At 32.8% G+C, this 20,309-nt stretch overlaps 1 protein-coding gene across 2 annotated transcripts; it reads right to left on the reverse strand.

The window, feature by feature from the left end:
- Window positions 1-726: 726 nt before the first annotated feature.
- LOC118268191 (uncharacterized) lies at window positions 727-20,042 on the reverse strand. Of its 2 annotated transcripts, XM_035582592.2 has the most exons (6): window positions 19,748-20,042; window positions 16,883-17,032; window positions 12,327-13,610; window positions 12,021-12,186; window positions 11,475-11,673; window positions 727-11,318 (listed from the first exon to the last, which is right to left on the reverse strand). In XM_035582592.2, the coding sequence occupies exons 1-6, from the start codon at window positions 19,871-19,873 to the stop codon at window positions 11,201-11,203; spliced, it is 2,043 nt and encodes a 680-aa protein (XP_035438485.1). In that variant the 5' UTR covers window positions 19,874-20,042; the 3' UTR covers window positions 727-11,200. The 2 variants fall into 2 exon arrangements, with proteins under 2 accessions (XP_035438485.1, XP_035438571.1); XM_035582678.2 differs by lacking the exon at window positions 16,883-17,032 and having other exon boundaries at window positions 19,748-20,035.
- Between the last annotated feature and the right edge of the window lie 267 nt (window positions 20,043-20,309).

Here is a 20,309-nt window from a genome sequence, read left to right on the forward strand (position 1 = left end):
CGTACGACTTGATTGGTTAGAAGTTAAGAGGGCGTGACACTTTATTCTATTCATTATTTATGCCGAATTATGCTTTCATTGAACAGGTGAGGTTGCCTCGTTGTCTATATTAGAGCGTTTAACAATATGGTCTCCTGTCTTTGTGAACTTTTGTTCTTTAGTACTTAGGTAGTAGTCTATAATCATGCGCTCCCATCAAGGTCTTATTTTTATTGCCTTTGATGTTTCCATTTTTCTAGTGGTCAGTGATGTGTTCGTTATAATAATTCAGTATACTAAAGTAGTGCAAGTGTGTCTATCGTAGGTGTCATCCTTTTCTATCGCATGTTTAATTGTGATACGGTAAACAAGCAACATATTATGTAGTGAATGATTCCGAATGTTGTGAATGTTGCTGAACCACTTTTCAGGTTTTGAGTTTCACTTGGCAATCAAATAATACGAATAGGTTTCATAGTGCTGCAAGGGTCAGGACTGTAGGCTTGCAAAAATTATTGATAGTATCTTTTTATCTTTTGTCAGCCAATTTGACAATGGAGTTTAAGTAAGTGATTGCTTTTTTTGGCCATTGTTTTATTTGTTGTGATCCAAAAACCTTATCAATTCGAGTGACATAGATCAAAGTGAGTGAGTAGGTACATCGATTTGTAAGGAGGTACGTAAAAATAGAGATGGGTGAGGTAAATTAATACATGGGTAAGACACGTTTAAATAAAACTAAATATGTCAATCGGAACCTATTTATTTCTTTGTCCCATTTTTATAAAACAGAATGAGCTAACTTACATATCGGTTGTTACACAAAAGTGCATTACATGCTTTACATTAACTGTAATATATAATTTTATTTAACAAATACAGAGTTAATTTAACGTTAGTAAATAAGTACAGATAGAACAATAAGCTAAATATTATTAAAACACTTTATGCTTTGGAAATAACACTAACTGTCTAAAATTAAGAAACGCATATGTGTGAATAACGTCATGTTATGTATTAGTAGTATAGCGATACTATAGTTAAGTTAAATCACAGTTGAATTATATTTCTTTAAATGTTACCCTTACTATTGGTGTATATCGTTTGCTTGATGAGATAAAATAAACCGCCAGTAATACGATCTTGAACTTATTAGACTTGATGAAGTTAACACACATTTACGATGACTAAAATAAATGGAATCTCAATAAACTGTGATCATAAATTTTAAATTATAATTATGGAAATAATTGCAAAATAAATTATTTACACGCATTACATATTATATTATATTATTATTTATGAAATTATACATATTTACTTAAAAAAAATCAGTTATTTTATATTGCATAGGATTATGACAATAGGACTTTAATACATATTTAAATACCCTAAAACCGAGCATGTGGTATTGTAATAAAATTCAAAGCGTGGCAATTATAGCTGGGTGATTTTGTGTGGGTATAAAGTATGGCCAGATTTTTTATAATATGCCCGACAAATTCGACTTATGTTGCATCATAATTTGTGCAACGACCCATTCTCAACCGATTACGAAAAACTAGAAGTCCATTAGTCGGAATCTTAGATTTTTTCGGGACTATGAAGTGTTCAAATACGATTCTCATCACAATATTAAGATATTCGCTTGCCCCCTAGTCAAATGGCAAAGAGAAGAAGGAAGAACCAGGTCATGGCCTGATATTACCACCCGGACGAGGATACCAGATTCTGTCCCCTGAATCAGTACCTGAGTCGTCTGATTAGGTTTTTGTCATTCGACATTTTGGTAGTTACGGACGCAAACCTATATGGCTAATATTCCCGACATCTGCCAAAATAGCGACAGTGCCATAGAAATAAAATAGCGACAGTGCCATAGAAATAAAATAACGACAGTGCCATAGAAATGACATCCGTTAGACAAAGTTCGATTGGGTACACATACATACGTGCGGCAGGCACCGCGCGCTCAACCCGTGGTATACATGCATCTCCAACAGCCCGTATACATGTGCAATGTGCATTGCAATATCTCGATTTCATAAAAGTAACATTACTTTTGGCAAATTGGTGTCAAAGTCAACACCTTAGATTAAAAAAAAATCGTATCTACCATGCTTCCAGGTCCCTCCTTCTTCTCTATATTTACTTAGATGGGAATGTATTACAGTAAGGAAGAGGTTATAGGTGTAACGTGTAAATATAAATATACTTCTTATGCACAAGGAGTACGGTGACATTACAATGGAACTATTACAAACACACGTAACTATTTCAAACAAAACTATGTACATATACAATGTGATAGGGGTAAGACTTCTAACCTGTTAAGGCTGAGTACTACATCTAATTGTATCGACAAAAAAATTTATATGGGGTGTTGAAACCCCTCCCCCTAAAAATTATGGCTATTTTAATATTTCTTTTACTTTATGTGATATCAAAGGTTGTATGCGTTGTAGAAACAAAAAAAAACAACAAACGGTAGCTAATAACCTTGGCTAACTAATTCATTACTCTTTTCATAAGTTTGATAATGTTTTGGTGAGAAAAAAAAATCATTTCTGAATTATTTTTACCGAAAAAATTGCTATTTTTCAATATTTTCAATTGGGGTTTCAACCCCCCATATTATTATTTTTGTCGATAAAATTAGATGTAGTACTCAGCCTTAACGGGTTAGAAGTCCCACCCCTATCACATTGTATAATAATATATATATTTTTGATTCAAATCTATTTTTGACATAGTTGTATGGAATTGCTATGTGATCGATCCAAAGATATTGGAATTAGGTCGGTAATTGATTTCATATCTATTATAGTCCCTCAATATATTTAGGGAAGAGATTTTACGAACTTGAGAATATTGAGCGGCTCAATACATTTCGTAATTCAACGGAATATAATTCAAGACTTAAATATATCTCGTGCACGGTATGCTTTATTCTCAATATTCAGTGGCAATGCAAAACGGTCAATTAAGAAATAGCCGCATAGTAAAATTACAATTACAAGCAGTCTATAAATTATAATACTTCAAGATCCCAGAACACCCAATTCTATGTTATTTTGGCACCTATGCATTTCGAGTGCAACTTGTTACTTTCAATTTCTCAGAACGTTTGTGGTTTATTGTTTTGTTAGGTGTATTGTCTGTTGATCCAAGTTATCAACCACTCTAGTACATTTAACTATTTATTTTATTTATACTATATTCTGGACATTTTGTATATTAGACAAATGACACTTTACATTCCAGTTTTGTTAAAATAACGTAGGTTTGGGGGTCCTAAGATTCGACTCTAACAAACAGATCCAACAACAAATAAACTAGAATTATTTATGTAACCAACACATGTATGTATATACCTACAAATATTTTAAATAAAACAACCAGTTATCTACCCACTAACACGTTATCAAGAAGATATGCTTGAATTTCAAAATATGTTTAAGTCATAGCTGTCTTGTAATTCTACAAAAGGAGTAAGTAGAAGCCTTCATTAATTAATTACTGGGCATTCTATATATGAAGCCCAAATTAATTCGAAGCAAAAATCTTCAAAAACCCAACTTGCACGTTGTTTTAATTCACAGATTGAAGTCACAGCCATATTATTTAATCATAATTAATTTTAACATTTAATTAATTATTCATGATGCTGAAGATATCAAGTTGCTGTGTATTTTCCACATGCAACTAGACAAGTGTTTACTATGATTCACATGACCTAAACACATTTTTAATTCAATACAATTTTGTACTTAGATTTTTTCATAAATCTTAGTCGATACTCTATATGTATATAACGAGTATAATCAGACGATAGAGTACGCGGTCGAAATATTTTATTTTTTTTATTTTAATAGTGGAAAGTATGTTGGGTTATTATGAAAAGAATACTGCAGTATATCTATTACAGTTTTGAAGCGTTTGTTTTTAGAATAGCATAACTATCATTTATGTATACTGTGAGACGGGGAAGGTCTCTTTAGAAATGTGAAGACCGGTGTTGCACAATGGGGAGTTTGGAGCTGGTCTATTTAGAGGACCTACAGTCCCTTGTCCGCCCCATCTAAGGCGAAATCTAAAAGCTATTTAGCTTTTTATAATATAAAGCTATTTAGCTTTTAGATTTCGCCAGTCACGGAAATATTCTATATTATTATAGTACTACATGTTTCTATCTAAAGTCTCCAAATTTTGAAAATTATTAGCTTTGTTAAAATGTAATTCATTGCCACCTGTAAGTAATATAATATACTGGACATATTATTTTTACAACTTAACCCACATTTACAGAATTTACATTGCATTTTGTTCTTATAGCCCAAGAGCTACTGAACCCCCTGACTAATGGTGTTCCTGTAAGGCTAGAAATTGGTGGAGTGATGAGTCATAATACACCAATATCTTCTCTTATATAGTAAACTAATGACAACTAAATTTATCCGTATTATCATAACATTTTACAGTTTAAAACTCAAAAAGGCTGATGACGTGCAGGGCTGATGCCTGCCAGGTCATTGTTATTGGCCTTGATGTGCTATGAATCATCACTCCATAAATTTCTAGCCTTACAGGAACACCGTTAGTTAGGGGGTTCAGTTGCCCTCCACCTATTAGTGTGTATCAGATTAAATATGAGTAAAAATTGAACAGTACGTTTTCATGCACACAATGTAATGTCTGTCTAAGTGTCCATAGGTAGTTAGCTTGGAACCATAGTCTATGGTAGTGAATGCTGGCAATACCAAAGCACATAATATACTTCTTATATTTTCTGCTTTGGTTCGCGTTTAAGAACTTTATATTTGAGGCATTGCCACTAGACAAGACTGCAATATCTAATATGCGCAGAGGCTGCTTGTATGGCCACCAAATTTCTCGAAATTATGTTTTTGAATAAATTTTGAATTTATTTTTAATTCGCATTCATTATATATATATTCATGGCAGTCAAAGCATTTTGGACATGATTATGTTCTTACAATAAGGAGTTGAGAATACCCATAGACTTTTTGAGATGTGAAAGTTTAATTAAAGGCAGGGAAGTTTGGATACTTTCTAACAAATATGTTTTGCTCATGAAAACGTGCTGAACAATTTGAATAATTTGATAATAATACTTGCAGAATGAAATATATGCGACGCTTAGGCGTATTTATGTTGAGACTTTCAGTCAGACGGAAGAATTGTCATGCTCTATAATAGTCCAGGGATTACAACACTATTCAGTCGTTGCGTTATAAACACGCTGTAATTATAGTTAAGTAGTACACTATTACATTGTCAGTTCTAACATTAATAATACAACTGCATTCTAAGAGCGTACTTACATCTATGGTACTATCTACTGTTTGGTTAATGAAATGCCACCCCAGTCACTATCTAATCGTTAATAGGTACATATGGATATACGAATTGCATGTAAGTTAATTAAGAAGGCAATATCTTTATGATCACTATGGTGGGCAAAAGCGACGTCCTAAGCTCGTAAACATAAGAAATCATCTACTTGACGTTTATATTTAAGTTATTACATTATACAAAATAAGTTAAGTATTTTTCCCAAATTACAAGTCAATATTTGGAGGTGAATGATCAGCTTATAAATTCTTATTAACATTCCATATTAGAATTTTGCATAATCTAGTACAGAATACAGAGATACCATAATTAATACAATAATACCACAACACGCCTTATCAATACGAGAGCGTTCGGGCATCTAACAACGCCGCAGGCCTTAAAATGAACGAGTAAATACGAGCTCTTCATGAAGCAGTAACTTACTTTATTGCTCACACAAAATAACGCACAAATGTACCCATTCACGAGTACAATATATCCACAGTAGCCTATACATATTATACTATTGTACTTAACTTACACTACAAGTTTTATAGCTCCTTTATATCGAAAAGCTCTCCAAAAGCGTTCCTTTTGCGTAATACCTAGTGTATGAAAGCGATAATTATTGGCAACTTCAAAATTATTGTTCTCTATTTTAGTAGTTTTGTACTAGCATATCTGAAATATTACGAATTTAGACCTATGTTGGCGGTAAGATTAAATTTACCTACACATTTCGTCAGTATAGCAAAATAAGTATTTTAATAATTCGTATCACTTACAACTGTGAATGTATTGTATAATTTTAAATAAGTACCTACACGTTTTATCCACAGCCAGTTAGCCACTACTTCAATATTACCTTAAGTATATAATCTGAAAAGTTTTCTATGCGATTACTAAAAACTGAAATATTTTAGAGTCTACAGCGACAGTTTATACAGATTCATTGAATATTAAGCTACGAATATTTCACAGTCACTTTATTGTATAAGTATAGTTATGTAGTAGTTTCTATAATAAGTACACTATGGATTAGGTATGTATGTATATTTATTACGATAAGTATGTATGTATAAGGCTACGTGTAACACAATGTCTTTGTCGAGAATTTATTGAAGTCACTGTATGTGTATATTGTTTCTTGTAATGTATCATTATGCTACACTGGCAAGAATTCTATTTGTACTTATGTGCGGTTAGGCCTATGTCACACCACATTATGTGGCCCTGGGAAACGACAAGACGTCATAGAATTACAGACATTTATCAATCATGCATCATCAACAACTCTTCAGTGTCTATACAAGGTTTGCTTTAATCTCCACACTTGGGAAGCTGGTTGGAGATAGCAATATAAAAGGATCAGGTTTATGGATAGGGGATTGTATCAAAATATTATTTATCATCACAGATCATAGCATATTAGTAAATGGTGAATATTGTACGAGTAAGTCCTACATACCATAAAAGTGTAGTAACAATTTACATTTGTAATCTGTATAAACATTATGTAGATACTGGCATAGTCGTGTCGTAGTGTGTGTAGTCACATATATGTCGTGTAACAAAGGCTAAGTAATGCTTCAAACAAACTTGTAAATTAAATCAACGACAATTACCAGCTAAATGAAAATCAAACAAAATTATGAGTTGCTCATATTAAACAGACCAAAACTACTGACTTTGGTTTACTTAATATACCTAAGAGGTATATTAAGTGAACTCAACACAACTCTTAAAATGTAAGTCCTAATGTAATATATTTTTTGACAAATTGTGAAGATTACCAAAATTATGTATAAGAATGAACCAGTGCCTCATTAGTGTTAATTATACAGCTCGATGACTGCCACAAAAACAAATTTATAATAATATTTACAATCATCTAATCCCCACTTTAAAGAACCAATACATTTATTGCTTAAGCTGAATTTAGAATCAAGACACTGATATGTAACGACACACGAAAATTTAAAAAAGGAATAATTCGTCAAATCTGTTGCTCGATTATATTTTTTATTGCTTGTTGGCTACAAATACAAACACCACGAATTCAACAGACAGAACTGATTCAGAACATTCGTTTTTAAAGAGTGTCTGCTATACAAATATTTATCATTCAATTTAGAATATAGTTTTGCAATAACACCTGCTTTAATATAATATCGATTAATTGTTAAGTCTGGCAACAACCGCCAATATTGTTTTTTTTTTTTGTTTATAGACACTCCTACAAGTTTTCTATTCACACGATGTTTCAAAGAAGATTATTTTTATTTGAATAAGTTGTGTCAAAATACTTCATATTTACTTGATTATGATAAATCATAAGCCGCAATCCCGCATCGTTTAAATTATCGTACATTGTGCTTATTATTGTAAAGTGGTTAAGAATAATAATGTTCTACATAATTTTGATTATAAATGTTTTTTTTTATTATTTATTTTTTATTAATTGAATGCACCCAGTAGAAAATACCGTTAAAGTACTTAGTAGACTAGTCTCTAGATTGGTGTAATTGATTGATTACTATTCTTACAGTTTACTTTAATGTTATCTAATGTGTTAATTATATCATAAAACGAAAATACAATTTTATATTATTATTTGAGTAATATAATAATGCAGGCGTACAGTATTATTTACGTTTATAAGTTATAATTTATTTTGTAAGTAATACTTTTAACAATTAGTTTGTGATATGTTTATTTTTTTGTAACACCTTAACTTTAATCTTATAATATAATTGTCACGGTGGTATATGAAGGCATACAAGTTGATTTATTTGACGGCGATGATTTAATAAATATTATTTGAAATAAATGAATGTTAACGTAAAAACATGCATTACTTGATTGGCTAGACATTATTTAAACGTTTTATATCGTTTCACATTACACTGCAGGTAGGCTAAGTCAATAACCAACTAGTACTTGGAAAATACACTCTAACACTCATTTCCACTATCAGGAGGAGGGCAGTTGTAACAACGTGCCAAAGAAAAATAATCCTTTTGAGCAGAATTGTTAGAGTAGAACCTTGCAAGTTTTGATCTACTTCCTTTAACATACAATACTTAACTTCTTTGGTGACATGACATAAAATTAACAATTAAACATTACATTAAAAATAAGTAAAACATATAAATAATTAAACAATATTAATACAAAAAAATAAACAAATTGCTTATAATCAATTTTATACAGATCTAATCCATAATATATAAAAAAAACTTGAACTTAGCTTCTAAAATGAAATTATGTACATAATGCTACTTACTAAGTATAAATTAAATAATTCATTGTTTAATTAATACATTGAAATAAACATTTTGGCTGCAATTAGTCACGCTTTAACTTTTAGTGTTAAAGTATGTTTTGAGTCAGCCAAAACCTGAACTACGACTTTTACTCATAAGTAAAAACCTTTCGAATTCATATTATAACAAAATATAAAGACACTGAACAAAACAAAACACGAAATACTTTGAAATTAATTACATTAAGACTTCATAAACTTCACATACTATTTTGCCTTTCATCATTGCAAAATTTACAGATAGCAAAAGCCTTAAAACACATTACTGATGCCATAAATAAATTTGTTAATATCAAATATAATCGGTGTAGTAAATAAGTATTTAAGTTCATTCAACCGACTTCATGTAAGAGATAACTTTGATAATCAAGTAGCCATAGCTTTTTATAATGACTTCAAGTTGTAACAAATAGTTACAGGCTAACACCGCCGTCATTGTGGCACTGTCTATAAAACCTACAGTAATTGTGTTCTGATGCTACACTTGACACACAGAAGGAGGAAATTGAATTCAGTAACTTCGTGACCTCACCGTGAAACACAGATATGAAACTGTAGTTAGTCTGAATGTCAATGAGCAACAGTGTTTAAGCGATAATCCATTTCTACCTAATTAGCAATCGTGAAAATTCTGTTCTTTACAAAAATAAGAGTTATTTTTTACGGTTTACAGCTATTATATTAATTGGTGTAAAATGCAGAGGCACTTATAAATTTCCTTTCATAAAAAGAGATAATTCTACAGATTCCTTGAAGAGAGATACGTTATTACGGCGACAGTAGTTAAAGATTTGTTTTGCCAATCACACTACATAAATGTTCATAGCCGTATTGCCCTTGGAATTAGGGGCTTGGAGTACAGGCCACAACATTGAAGCAGGGTCTACAATGCATAACTACAATATACCTACGTGACAAACTAGTTGGTACAATTCCTACACATACCTCAGCTGGACATAGTCTATGTCACAACCCTGCTGCACGGTGGCCGGATTCTCAATCAACCTCAATCAGAGAAATTATCTCCTCGCAGGTAGTTTTAAATACTCTTTCTAAACAACCTTGTTCCTTATACGAGTTGTAAAATGTACGCTATACCAATTAATGCTAATTTTATAAGTATGTTACAGCCCACTTGTACCCAAAAATACAGATTTGAATTTTAGAATGTTTTGTTTATCTCGTCTATGTATATTTTCAATAATAATAACTGCTGTAGCGCAAAGGTCACTTCAGAATAAAATAACAATCAATAAGTGTTAGTTTATGAGCAGATCTCAAACGTATATTCTACGTCTCTACCAATACTGATAGTTAAACGTATTAATTACGTATCACAGAGAAAGTTACTGGTGCTGTGTTTAAAATTGATTACTAAAAATCTGAATTATCTAGCCAAGGGACAATAAATATCTATTGAATTTAGACCAATGTAACCTCGTTCAGAAATTAAGATACTTACAAGCGGGCTCTTTTAATAATTATAATGCCAAGACCGTAAAACTAAGTTAGATATCGGACTGATATTTGCATTAGTTTCACAAATAGAAATACCCACTAGGTTACGATTATTTAGAATATTAATTACACACTTTAATAAACACAGCGACACATAATAGCGACCCAAAAAAATTCGGGTGTTTTATGATGCTTGTCGCCTAAACCATACTTGTTATTCCAACTTAAGCGTAAACAGTTAAGTCGATTACGACGGCAAAGCAATACAACAGTATAATAGAACATGTATTTAAAATATTTAGAATTGTTTATATTTAATAATATTTGTACGTTTTTTTAATATAATCAAAGTCTCCGTCATCTTCGCGAATTTGTCTCACTCACGATTAACATTTTGTATCGATATTTCTAATCGTTGCTTAGGTGTCTTTGTTTTGTTATTCTCTATCATATTATGTTTCATAATTGCCGGTACTTCTGTCGTCATCTGACACGTTGAGCATTCATGACCCTCCTGACTTCATGAATACATGAATACAAGGAAGTTTAACTACAGCTTTTGTAAGAATTAAAGTATTCATTGGGAACTAGTTGAGGATGTTCTGTGCCTAATCAGAGTCGATCGCTATTCTCTTCAGATTATTATCGCCATAGGAACTTTTCGAAAGTTTTCCAAATCAAAAGTTTGAGTAAGAAACATATACTTGAAGGCAGGCTGCTGTTTTCATAAACTACTGAATTATAATATTACACGGAAGTTAATTTCATTTTTCTAAAACAAACAACAAATCGTTTAACACAGTCCTAACATTTAAACTATTTTGTTTATTTTTTATGTGAAGATGTGCTAGATTCTACAGACAAGTATGTCAAAATCTCTAACGACTTCATGTGTTTTTACGTTCAGTCGCTTATAATAATAAATAAAGACGAATAAAGATAAATTCATTAACCAACGAATTGTAAAAATCTTTAGGTACTCGTATGTCATACCTAAACAGTCAAAGCTATACATAGGCATAATATTGTTTCATCACGGGGTTATGTAAAAGTGATGTTGACCTACTTCGTAGGCGGGGCTTACATATCGGCGAGAAGCTCCGAGTAGTAGTGAGTTGCACTCAGGTAGTCTACGAGACGCCTAGGTAGAGGTAGGTTACTTATGAGGTCTCGACGCACGTACTTTAATATCACAAATCTGAAATAAAACCATTTGTGTTCAAACATGCATCGTCATCGAAACTAAACATTTATACAATATATTAGTTGGTTAAATATATTTGTTACACAATCAAGTTGTAAAGTTCAAACATAAGTCAAATAAAGGCTTATTAAAACTGAGTGAGTAGCTCACCTGCACATATGCTGAAGACTCTGCACACGTTTAAACCTTGAAACCGGGTATAGCAGTTGAACTCGTACTGGACCAAGCACAGGCCTCAGGTTCAAGAAGAACAAATATCGGCCGCTTCGGGACGTCTCTACTGCATTCTCTATGAATTCTACTATGGTTTGAGCTTTAAACATAGTGCAGCCACCAAAACAGAAATTACCTGAAAAAGAAAGAAAACTTATTTTATAAAACTTACACAAGACTAAGTGAAGGAGCAAATTGACGTACTGCTAATATACATATATAGAATTCCTGTCTTCTTAATTCATACTCACATTCAAAGAAGTCAAGGCTTTTATGAGACAGATATTTATCTTTGAAATCGAAATATTTTGCTTGTTCAATCTGGGATTCGAAACTTGGTCCTCTGTATTCACGTTTAGGTCCACTAAAACTATGTGATAGTCCAATGTAAACCATGACTTTATGGAGGGACATTATACAGTTTACATTTCAAAAAAATAGAATGTACTGATAGAAGCACTAACATGTGAAATATCCTCTTACCCTGATCATGTTCAATCCTTACATGCCTAAGACCATTCAACTTAAACGTCAGAGTGAAAATATAATGGTCATCACTGCTGTCCCGGACTATAAACGAGCCATCAGGTTCGTTTGAGAGAATTTTCTCAGCTGCTTCCACCGATATCGGGCCCCAATACCAACCGTACTGAAAGACAAGACAAGAAAAATATATTAAAAACAAATTTCATGCTCATTCTACACATTAGGAGATGTTTTGGAGCTAAATGAACATCAATAATAAATGATGTTTCAGGGATCAACAAAAAAATTAAAACATTGTCTTACATCTTTCACTTTTTGTATAGAAGTGGCGAAATCCATGACAGTATCCTCTTCATTGTTAGGTCGGCGAGGCCCGGCGTGCACGTGCGGTGTCTGCGGCAGCGGCGGCAATGCGCGGCGCACTGCCGCAGGCGGTGAGTCTTCCTTGCTGTCACCCACCTTCTCAGCATCACTAGCGTTCTCAGCCACAGGTTGTCGTCGCCAACGAAATAAATTACAAAAGCTCTGTTTCAAATTGATCGATAATATTCTCACTGGCGACATTTTAACCTTCTGGTTTTGACCTGAAATACTCTTTTTAACAGCTTTTTCACTCTTATCTAATTCAATCACTTCTTTAGGAATATTTTCTTTATGTTTCTTATTTTTGACGTTCATTCCAAACGAATTTTTATTAGCTTTTCTATGGTTATTGTTTGTTTCAACTGTTCTAGAAATATCGTTACTTTCTTTTAAAAACACTGCAGAACTTGTTTCTTTGCCTAAATGTTTCGCGTGTATGCCAACACTGTTCACTATAGGATTATTTTTCCTGTTAATAGTAGCTCTACATTCTGAATCACTGGAGCTGGAATAAAGAGTATGCAGGTATTTCCTCATTTCGCGTAAAGTTAAATGTAGTGAGTCTGTGTCCGAATCCCCAGTATTCTTTTTACAAGATGAACTTGGCAAGCTGTGTCTTTTAGTTTTAACCTCTTTATTTCTGTTATCCTTTGATTTAAAACTTTTGTCAATGACGGCGTTATTACTGGTCGTATTCTGATTTGTATTTTTTCCACGTTTTTTGTTATTTCGAGGTGGTTTCTTCCCTTTACTTCTTATGTTGCTCTGACAAGGCCGCACCATGTCAATAGGTACTGCGTAAATATCGCTATCGAACGGAACATTGTACATATCAGTAATGTCGGATGTTTTTGCAGTTAGAGTATCATGTGAAATTGCTTGAGTGATGAAACTGGAATCGTCAGCTTGAAATTGAGTCACAAGTGAGTTGTGACTGCTGGACAATCTTGATGACAGTGAATTCCTTGAAGAAGGCCGATTAACGCGGCATGGACTCAAGTGCAGAAGTCTTGGACTCGCGAACCTATGATTCAAACATTGACGCCTTTCGTATAGTGTCTCTGGCTTCAATTTTCTTGGATATATAGGTGAAATATGTCTAATATTAATGGCTACATCTAAGTTTGATGTCTTGCCTTTGTCTGTAGTATCATGGGTAAAAATGACAGTTGGAGGCACGTGTACAGTTGGACATTTCTCTATGTCATCCGGTGCGGGACTATCCTGCAAGAAATAAATTTAAGCTGTGAATATTATTTTTTTTTACTTTATTTGGTATATACATACTTCTTCTTCCGAAAGAACGAAGATTTGTTATTGATTAAAGGTGTATGGCAAAATTTTGAGCATTCTGCATTCAGACGTCGAGAGTTTGGCAATCATTTACTTCAGTCCGTTACTCTTAACAAGGTTATGGTAGTAACAGATGCTCAATATTTTGATTTTATCTCAAGATCAAATCTTGACCTTAGGATAAAAATCTGATTAGCTTGTCAAACAACGAATAGACTAGAAATAAAAGACAACCTTTAGATATTTAGATTTAATAATAGGAGTCACAGATGCTCAATATGTTTGCCAAGATTCAATCTCAAGAGTAAGAATTTGATTAGATTGAGACATTAGTCAAATACCTAATCATGTATTAATACAGGTGTCTCAAAAAACAATGAAAAATCTTTAAAAATGTAACAATCTTATAAAAGATAGTGTTATAAACTGTAATGTATAGCAGGTATGCAAAAAGAAATCTAACACAGAAGCAGCATGCTAAAATTGTCGAAATAAGGCGAGATAGTTTACCTAACTAAGTATTTATAACAAAAATGTACCACATCCATTAAGGAATTAGTATGCGTGTTTAAACAAAAAGTTTGTACCTACTCGTTGACTAAAGAACCTCCTCCGTTTCTTCACCTGTTAATATAGCACATAAGAACGTTATATTCTTGATATACTGATATACTATACAAGCCACATTAGTCCACAATCTATGTGGATTGTATGCATGTACCTACCCCAACTGGGAATTCAATTACATGACTTATACCTCTGAGCTCTGGGCTTTAAATGAAACTTAGACTTGCTTGTCGCCCGATAGGTATGTTAAGAATCTTATGAAATAGAGTAGGTATATCAACCACAATTCGAAGTTGCTTAATCAATTTTGAAGTAATGCATAAAATTAAGACACAATAATTTTAGACTGCCTCGTTGGCCGAGTGGTTGTGCAAGTGCGATTGCCGGGCAAGGGGTCTCGGCTTCGATTCCCGGGTCGGGCGAAGTATTAATGGGCTTTTTTCGGTTTTTCGAAAAAAATCTCAGTAGTAGCACGGAGTCTGGAAATGTGACCGGTATATGGCAATAGGCTCACCCCCTATTACATGGGACTTACAAGTTACAACATGAATTGTGAAATGTGGGTGTACATTGGCATTATGTGCCATAATGTGCACCTCTGCCTACCCCTTCGGGAATTAAAGGCGTGACGTTATAAAAAAATAATAATTTTAACTGAACCACCAATACCAATAAAAGTTAATAAGTACAATTTCTTTTTTCACTAAGATAGTGATAAAAGGTAGTGGTAAAGGCAGTAATTTTTCGATATACCCGAAAATGTGGGATGACTTTGAAAGTGTACAATTTTGCTGAACATAATATTCTGTTGTAGAATGCCGTACTATTTACTGGACACCCTGTTATGTGACTATTATGTATAAAATATTTTTATTATTGAATTTTATTAAAAAAACTAACTACAGTAACTACTAATAATCGATATCAAACTAAACCTACGTTAAATAGTTTAACCAAAAAACCAGGAAAACCCAACAAATAAACTTATATTTGACAAATACAACGAAACCAATTTAGAATATACGAAACAGCAGGACCACTACAGACAAATAATCATACTACTGATAATACACTTTTTCTACGATAGTACCGAAGCGCTCGGCCGATACCCAACCAAATGAATGTAACGAAACCAGAGCGCGATCTATTTCGATCCCAACGCCATCTATCGAGGATAAAGACAACTTGGATTATTTATTTATACTCCGTTCGGGCATTTTCTTTGTACTAAAAGTTTAATTATATTGATATAATTTTTTTCATACCTTTTTACTATTTATTTACTTTTTTTCGATGAATTAAAACAATAACATGAACCGAAGTCGTGTAACGATCGACATAGAATTATCTATACTCGTTAGAGCATTTTCTTTGTACTAAATGTTTTATTATATTGATATTATTTTTTTCATACCTTTTTACTATTTATTTACTTTTTTTCGATGAATTAAAACAATAACATGAACCGAAGTCGTGTAACGATCGACATAGAATTATTTATAAATAATTTATTTCTTATTTTTATTTTTTGATTTTTGAAATAAAAATATATCTATGTCCTTTCTAAGGTTCTAAACTATATCTGTACCAAATTTCAAAAACAAATCCCTGCGGAGATTAATGGTATAAGCATAGAATGTTCGACGTGATTCTTTAATTTGACATAACTTTTTTATTTATGAACCGAGACATGAAACAAACACTAAATGTAAATTTAAGCATCCCACAATATATTCGTGAAAACCGCATCCAACTCGGATCAGCCGTTTCTGAGATTAGCGCGCACAGACGAACAGACAAACAGACAAACAGACAAACAGACAAACAGACAAACAGACAAAAAAAAAGTTAATTACATTTTTGGGTTCGACATCGACATAACAATAACCCCTGCTATTTTTTTTATTTTTATTTTCAATGTACAGACAGCACTTTTCTACGATTTTATTATATGTATAGATAAAAACTAAAAAAACTAAGATTTTTATTTAGGTGATTTTAAAGCAGATGCTCTACGTCACTGGGGAGAGCTGATATAGTGACAATACTTCTTAAGGTAAGCGGGGCTTCGAAGACGAACCTAAATATTGCGACACAAAAGGGATGATGGTGATGACAAACCGCAAGCTCGAAAAGTACTACTTTGTTACACACCTCTCATCTCGAGGAGGGTAACTACAAGTACAATCGGTACTATACCGATTTGTATGTATATGTCGCGTCACAGTAAAGGCTAGAAGCCAAATCTATGTAATACCAACTAGTAGGGATTTGTACTTCCGGAGCTGCGGTTCGAAAAGCAGGAGTAGGAACGGGGTGGTTTTTAGTCAGTAAGAGTCTGACACTCCCTCTCGCGTCGCCCAAGACGAGAGAAGTCATTGGATGACTTCCACCAAAAAAAAGGTATTTGTACTTTATCTTTTTAAATAGGTCAATTGTCATGAAACTTACAGCTTCAAACTTTCGAAGGTAAGCCCAATTTAAAGTGTCTAAGATAATATCATTCATAACATAGTGCATTTCTTTACATCACTAAATATTTGATTTGTGATGTAAATTCCAAAGTTGGGTTTTAATTCACTACTAATACTAACTATACTGCGTTTTACAATACTTCTACAATCACTACAACATACCTGAAACTCTGGCGGTGGTTCAATAGTCGTAAGTATTACTTTTCCAGGCCCTTTCTTCACAGTATTAAAAAAATCCCCACACATGCGTTCTGATCTTTCAGTTGATTCACAAAGAGACAATGATTTGTCATCGAAGTCGCTTTCTTGTAACTATACGGAAAAAATTACAAATTTTTTACTCCAAAATTGTAGTAACTAAATCAAACTTCTTATTTACGTTACAACGTTACAGGGTATTTGAAGGTGGTTGCAAAACAGTTACAACAGTAGCACAGTCGGAAAGCGGGGAATAGGAAAAATATCTAATCTAAAACGAAATCGGTTCTTTTTAAAGAACAGAACAGAACATCTGCGTGATTTAGAATTACCAGTTAAGCTTTTTATGTGACCTAATCTATAAGACCTTTTTTACTACGTCTAGGCTTATCTCAAGCACTAGTGTCGAGTTGACGATCATCGCCACTAGTATGCTCTAACAATTTCGACTCTTAAGCACGCGTTTGAGTCGACACTTTGCTACTTTCTTTTTAGAAGTAGATACCGGAAGGTCAGCTGACATATCGTCATGGTTATAACGAGGTGTTAATTTTGAACGATTGGCAAGTGGTTCTCAATGTATTTGTTACTCTGTTCGGTATACAGTAGTATATTCCTTCTATTTCCAAAAACATTAAGAGTGTATGCCCAGTGGCGACAGCAGAGCACAACACATTTGTCGTCGGCTTATTCCGCTTTGTTGACCGGTGTGACATAACCCAGTCGAAATTGTTCGACTTAAATGGTCCCTACAATTTCCACACGTAATAGCCAACTAAATTCATATTTAACCTACCTAGGTTAGACATTACCCTAGGTTACTTTTGGCAGGTGCCAAAAGTACAGATTATGGCAAACTCCTTAGTAAAACAAAATGAGTCCTTAGAAACACCTAACTAAGAGTCTTAATATGAAATCATAGCATTTGTTCAGTAAATCTGTAAAATATTAAAGAAGTTCAATTCTATACACAGGCATACCATAATTATTGCAAGTTCTGAGGCTGCCTATTGATATTATTTTAATAAACTAAGAATTTGTAAGTACAACTTAACATGCATCAAACAAACTTAATATTACATTATATCACCCATAACTTAAACAAAATTTCAAAATGATGTACACAACATTTTTTAATTTGTGTATCAAACATTAAAATTATGGCTAAGACTACATAATATAGATTGCAATAAATGCTGTAATATTGAATTGATTTATATGCAACACTGTAATTTTTTTTTTCTAAGTCAGATGAGTATACCTGTTACCTTGTTCACATACCTGTGTAAAAAATATACGGCTGATGTGATTGCTAAGTGACAGGATACATCTACTTTGTGTGAAATGAAGTATTTATGCTACCACAATGACTCTAAATAAGATTGACCAAAACCATTACATCAGTGTTGCATCGTAACCATTCTTATATTCAGTTCGAATAGCAAATACATATTTTAACAGTAAAAGTGCTTTATATTCTGTACTTATGTTTATATTGAAAGCAAGAAATGACAGAGTGGTTATGAATAGGACTGTCGGTAGCGGGCACCCTACATTGACAAGATTGGCGATATATTAAAGCAGGACCAAACAAAAAATACCTTTAACTATAGTCCACACATAAAAAGACTGATGACTGTTGATAAATTTCATAGTGAAGACAGGCAGGTTATTTATATGTATATGTAAAGAAATATGCTAACATTTTTAAAATGCACCTGTACTATCAATAACCAAGATCTTAAATATCAAAATAAATCTTCTTAAATATCAATCACTGAGCAAATACTTTTTAACTAAAGGTCATTATGCAAGCCCCATAATGGCACCACAACTTCCCAGCTATTGCCTTGTTTTTTTTTAACATAAGTTGTATGATTATAATATTTCATGTTAATACAAAAAGCCACTAGCGTGTTTTCAGCACATGGACTATATCAAAGAAAAATTCTGTGCTGCAGCCATGCTGAAGCTGTGTTGTACAGTGTGCGATGACCTGAATTGTGTAAACTACACAAATCAATTGAAGAATAACATTGTTTTGGTATAAGTAATGTTTGTTGTAAATTATAGGTACAGCAAAGCACTCTGAAGCTACAGGAAAACATAATATGATGTCATGGATTTATTTGGACAAATAATACCCGTTAACAATATTATTGTGTATGCACTGATACACATACACAAATACATATTTAATTTGTTTGCTACATTAGTATTCAAAGTAATATTAAATTGTAATATCACAAATTACAAGAAATTAAGACAGACATGAGAATATAGCGGCTTAACATCCAGGTAAACTCATAGCAGACAGTTGTGCAACCAATGCAAGGGAATTATAAGTATGGAAAAAGCATGAAAAGGAAAATGATATGCTTAAGAAAACCACATACATTGATTACAAAAACAATCACATTGAGCAAAGTACAAGATGGCACTGTCCAATTATTATAGTAAAACATGACTCATTACAGAATAATGATATTGTAAAATGTGGACACTATTGTTCATTTTACATTCCAATTATACTTGTTTTGGTTTCTATGGCTTGAAGGTTTTATATAGGTACGTAAGTATAATGTTTACCTATGTCTTTGTTTGTAGTACAAACAAATTACTTTAGCAAATTGAAAGGTAAAGAAATATATACTATATATATATAAAGGTATATATTTTATTTTTGTTTAGTTTACCTAGTTCTTTTAATCTTCTTTAACTGATCAAAGAAGATTAAAAAGAGTTACAAGTATTGTAGTAAGCGAAAAGATTATCAGTTTACATATTTGGAAACAGCAGTGTCAAGAAAATTTCTAATTATTAGCTCACCTCGGATGCGACGTGATGCCATCCACTGGCAGAATCACTGGAAAACGATCCACTTGTAATTATAAGACCACTATCTTCGCTTAAAGGAGGTGCCTCAGAATGTGTTGAAAAAGGCGGCGACTCCATAACCCAAACACTTATTTGGGATATTTATCATGAACAAAAAATGGAAGTAAAATAGTATTTTCATAAAAAAATTAAGAAAACACTACATTGCATTGCAGTCTCGTTATTAGTACTTTTTTATTCTATAATCCAAAGAGCAGTGTTGCCAACTTTATTTTTACCAGCCCACCAAATAAGGCCGTGTACACCACCAGAAACCTCTAAAACTTAGCGGCCTCTCAAACCACCGGAATTCCTCAAGATCATCACACAACCTAAAAAAAGGGGGTTCCTCACTTTTTTTGAGGTTCTCCAGATTATGAACTATATTTTCATGGCCCCCTTTACTCATTCAATAACTACGTACATTATTTAAAAGAGTTTTATTTTAATTGTATGTATTAAAAGATTTTGATAATAGAGTCTGTCTAAAAAGTCAGTTTACATTACCATCCCA

This window comes from Spodoptera frugiperda, chromosome 25, assembly GCF_023101765.2.
Source record: "Spodoptera frugiperda isolate SF20-4 chromosome 25, AGI-APGP_CSIRO_Sfru_2.0, whole genome shotgun sequence".
Lineage (NCBI taxonomy): Eukaryota > Metazoa > Arthropoda > Insecta > Lepidoptera > Noctuidae > Spodoptera > Spodoptera frugiperda.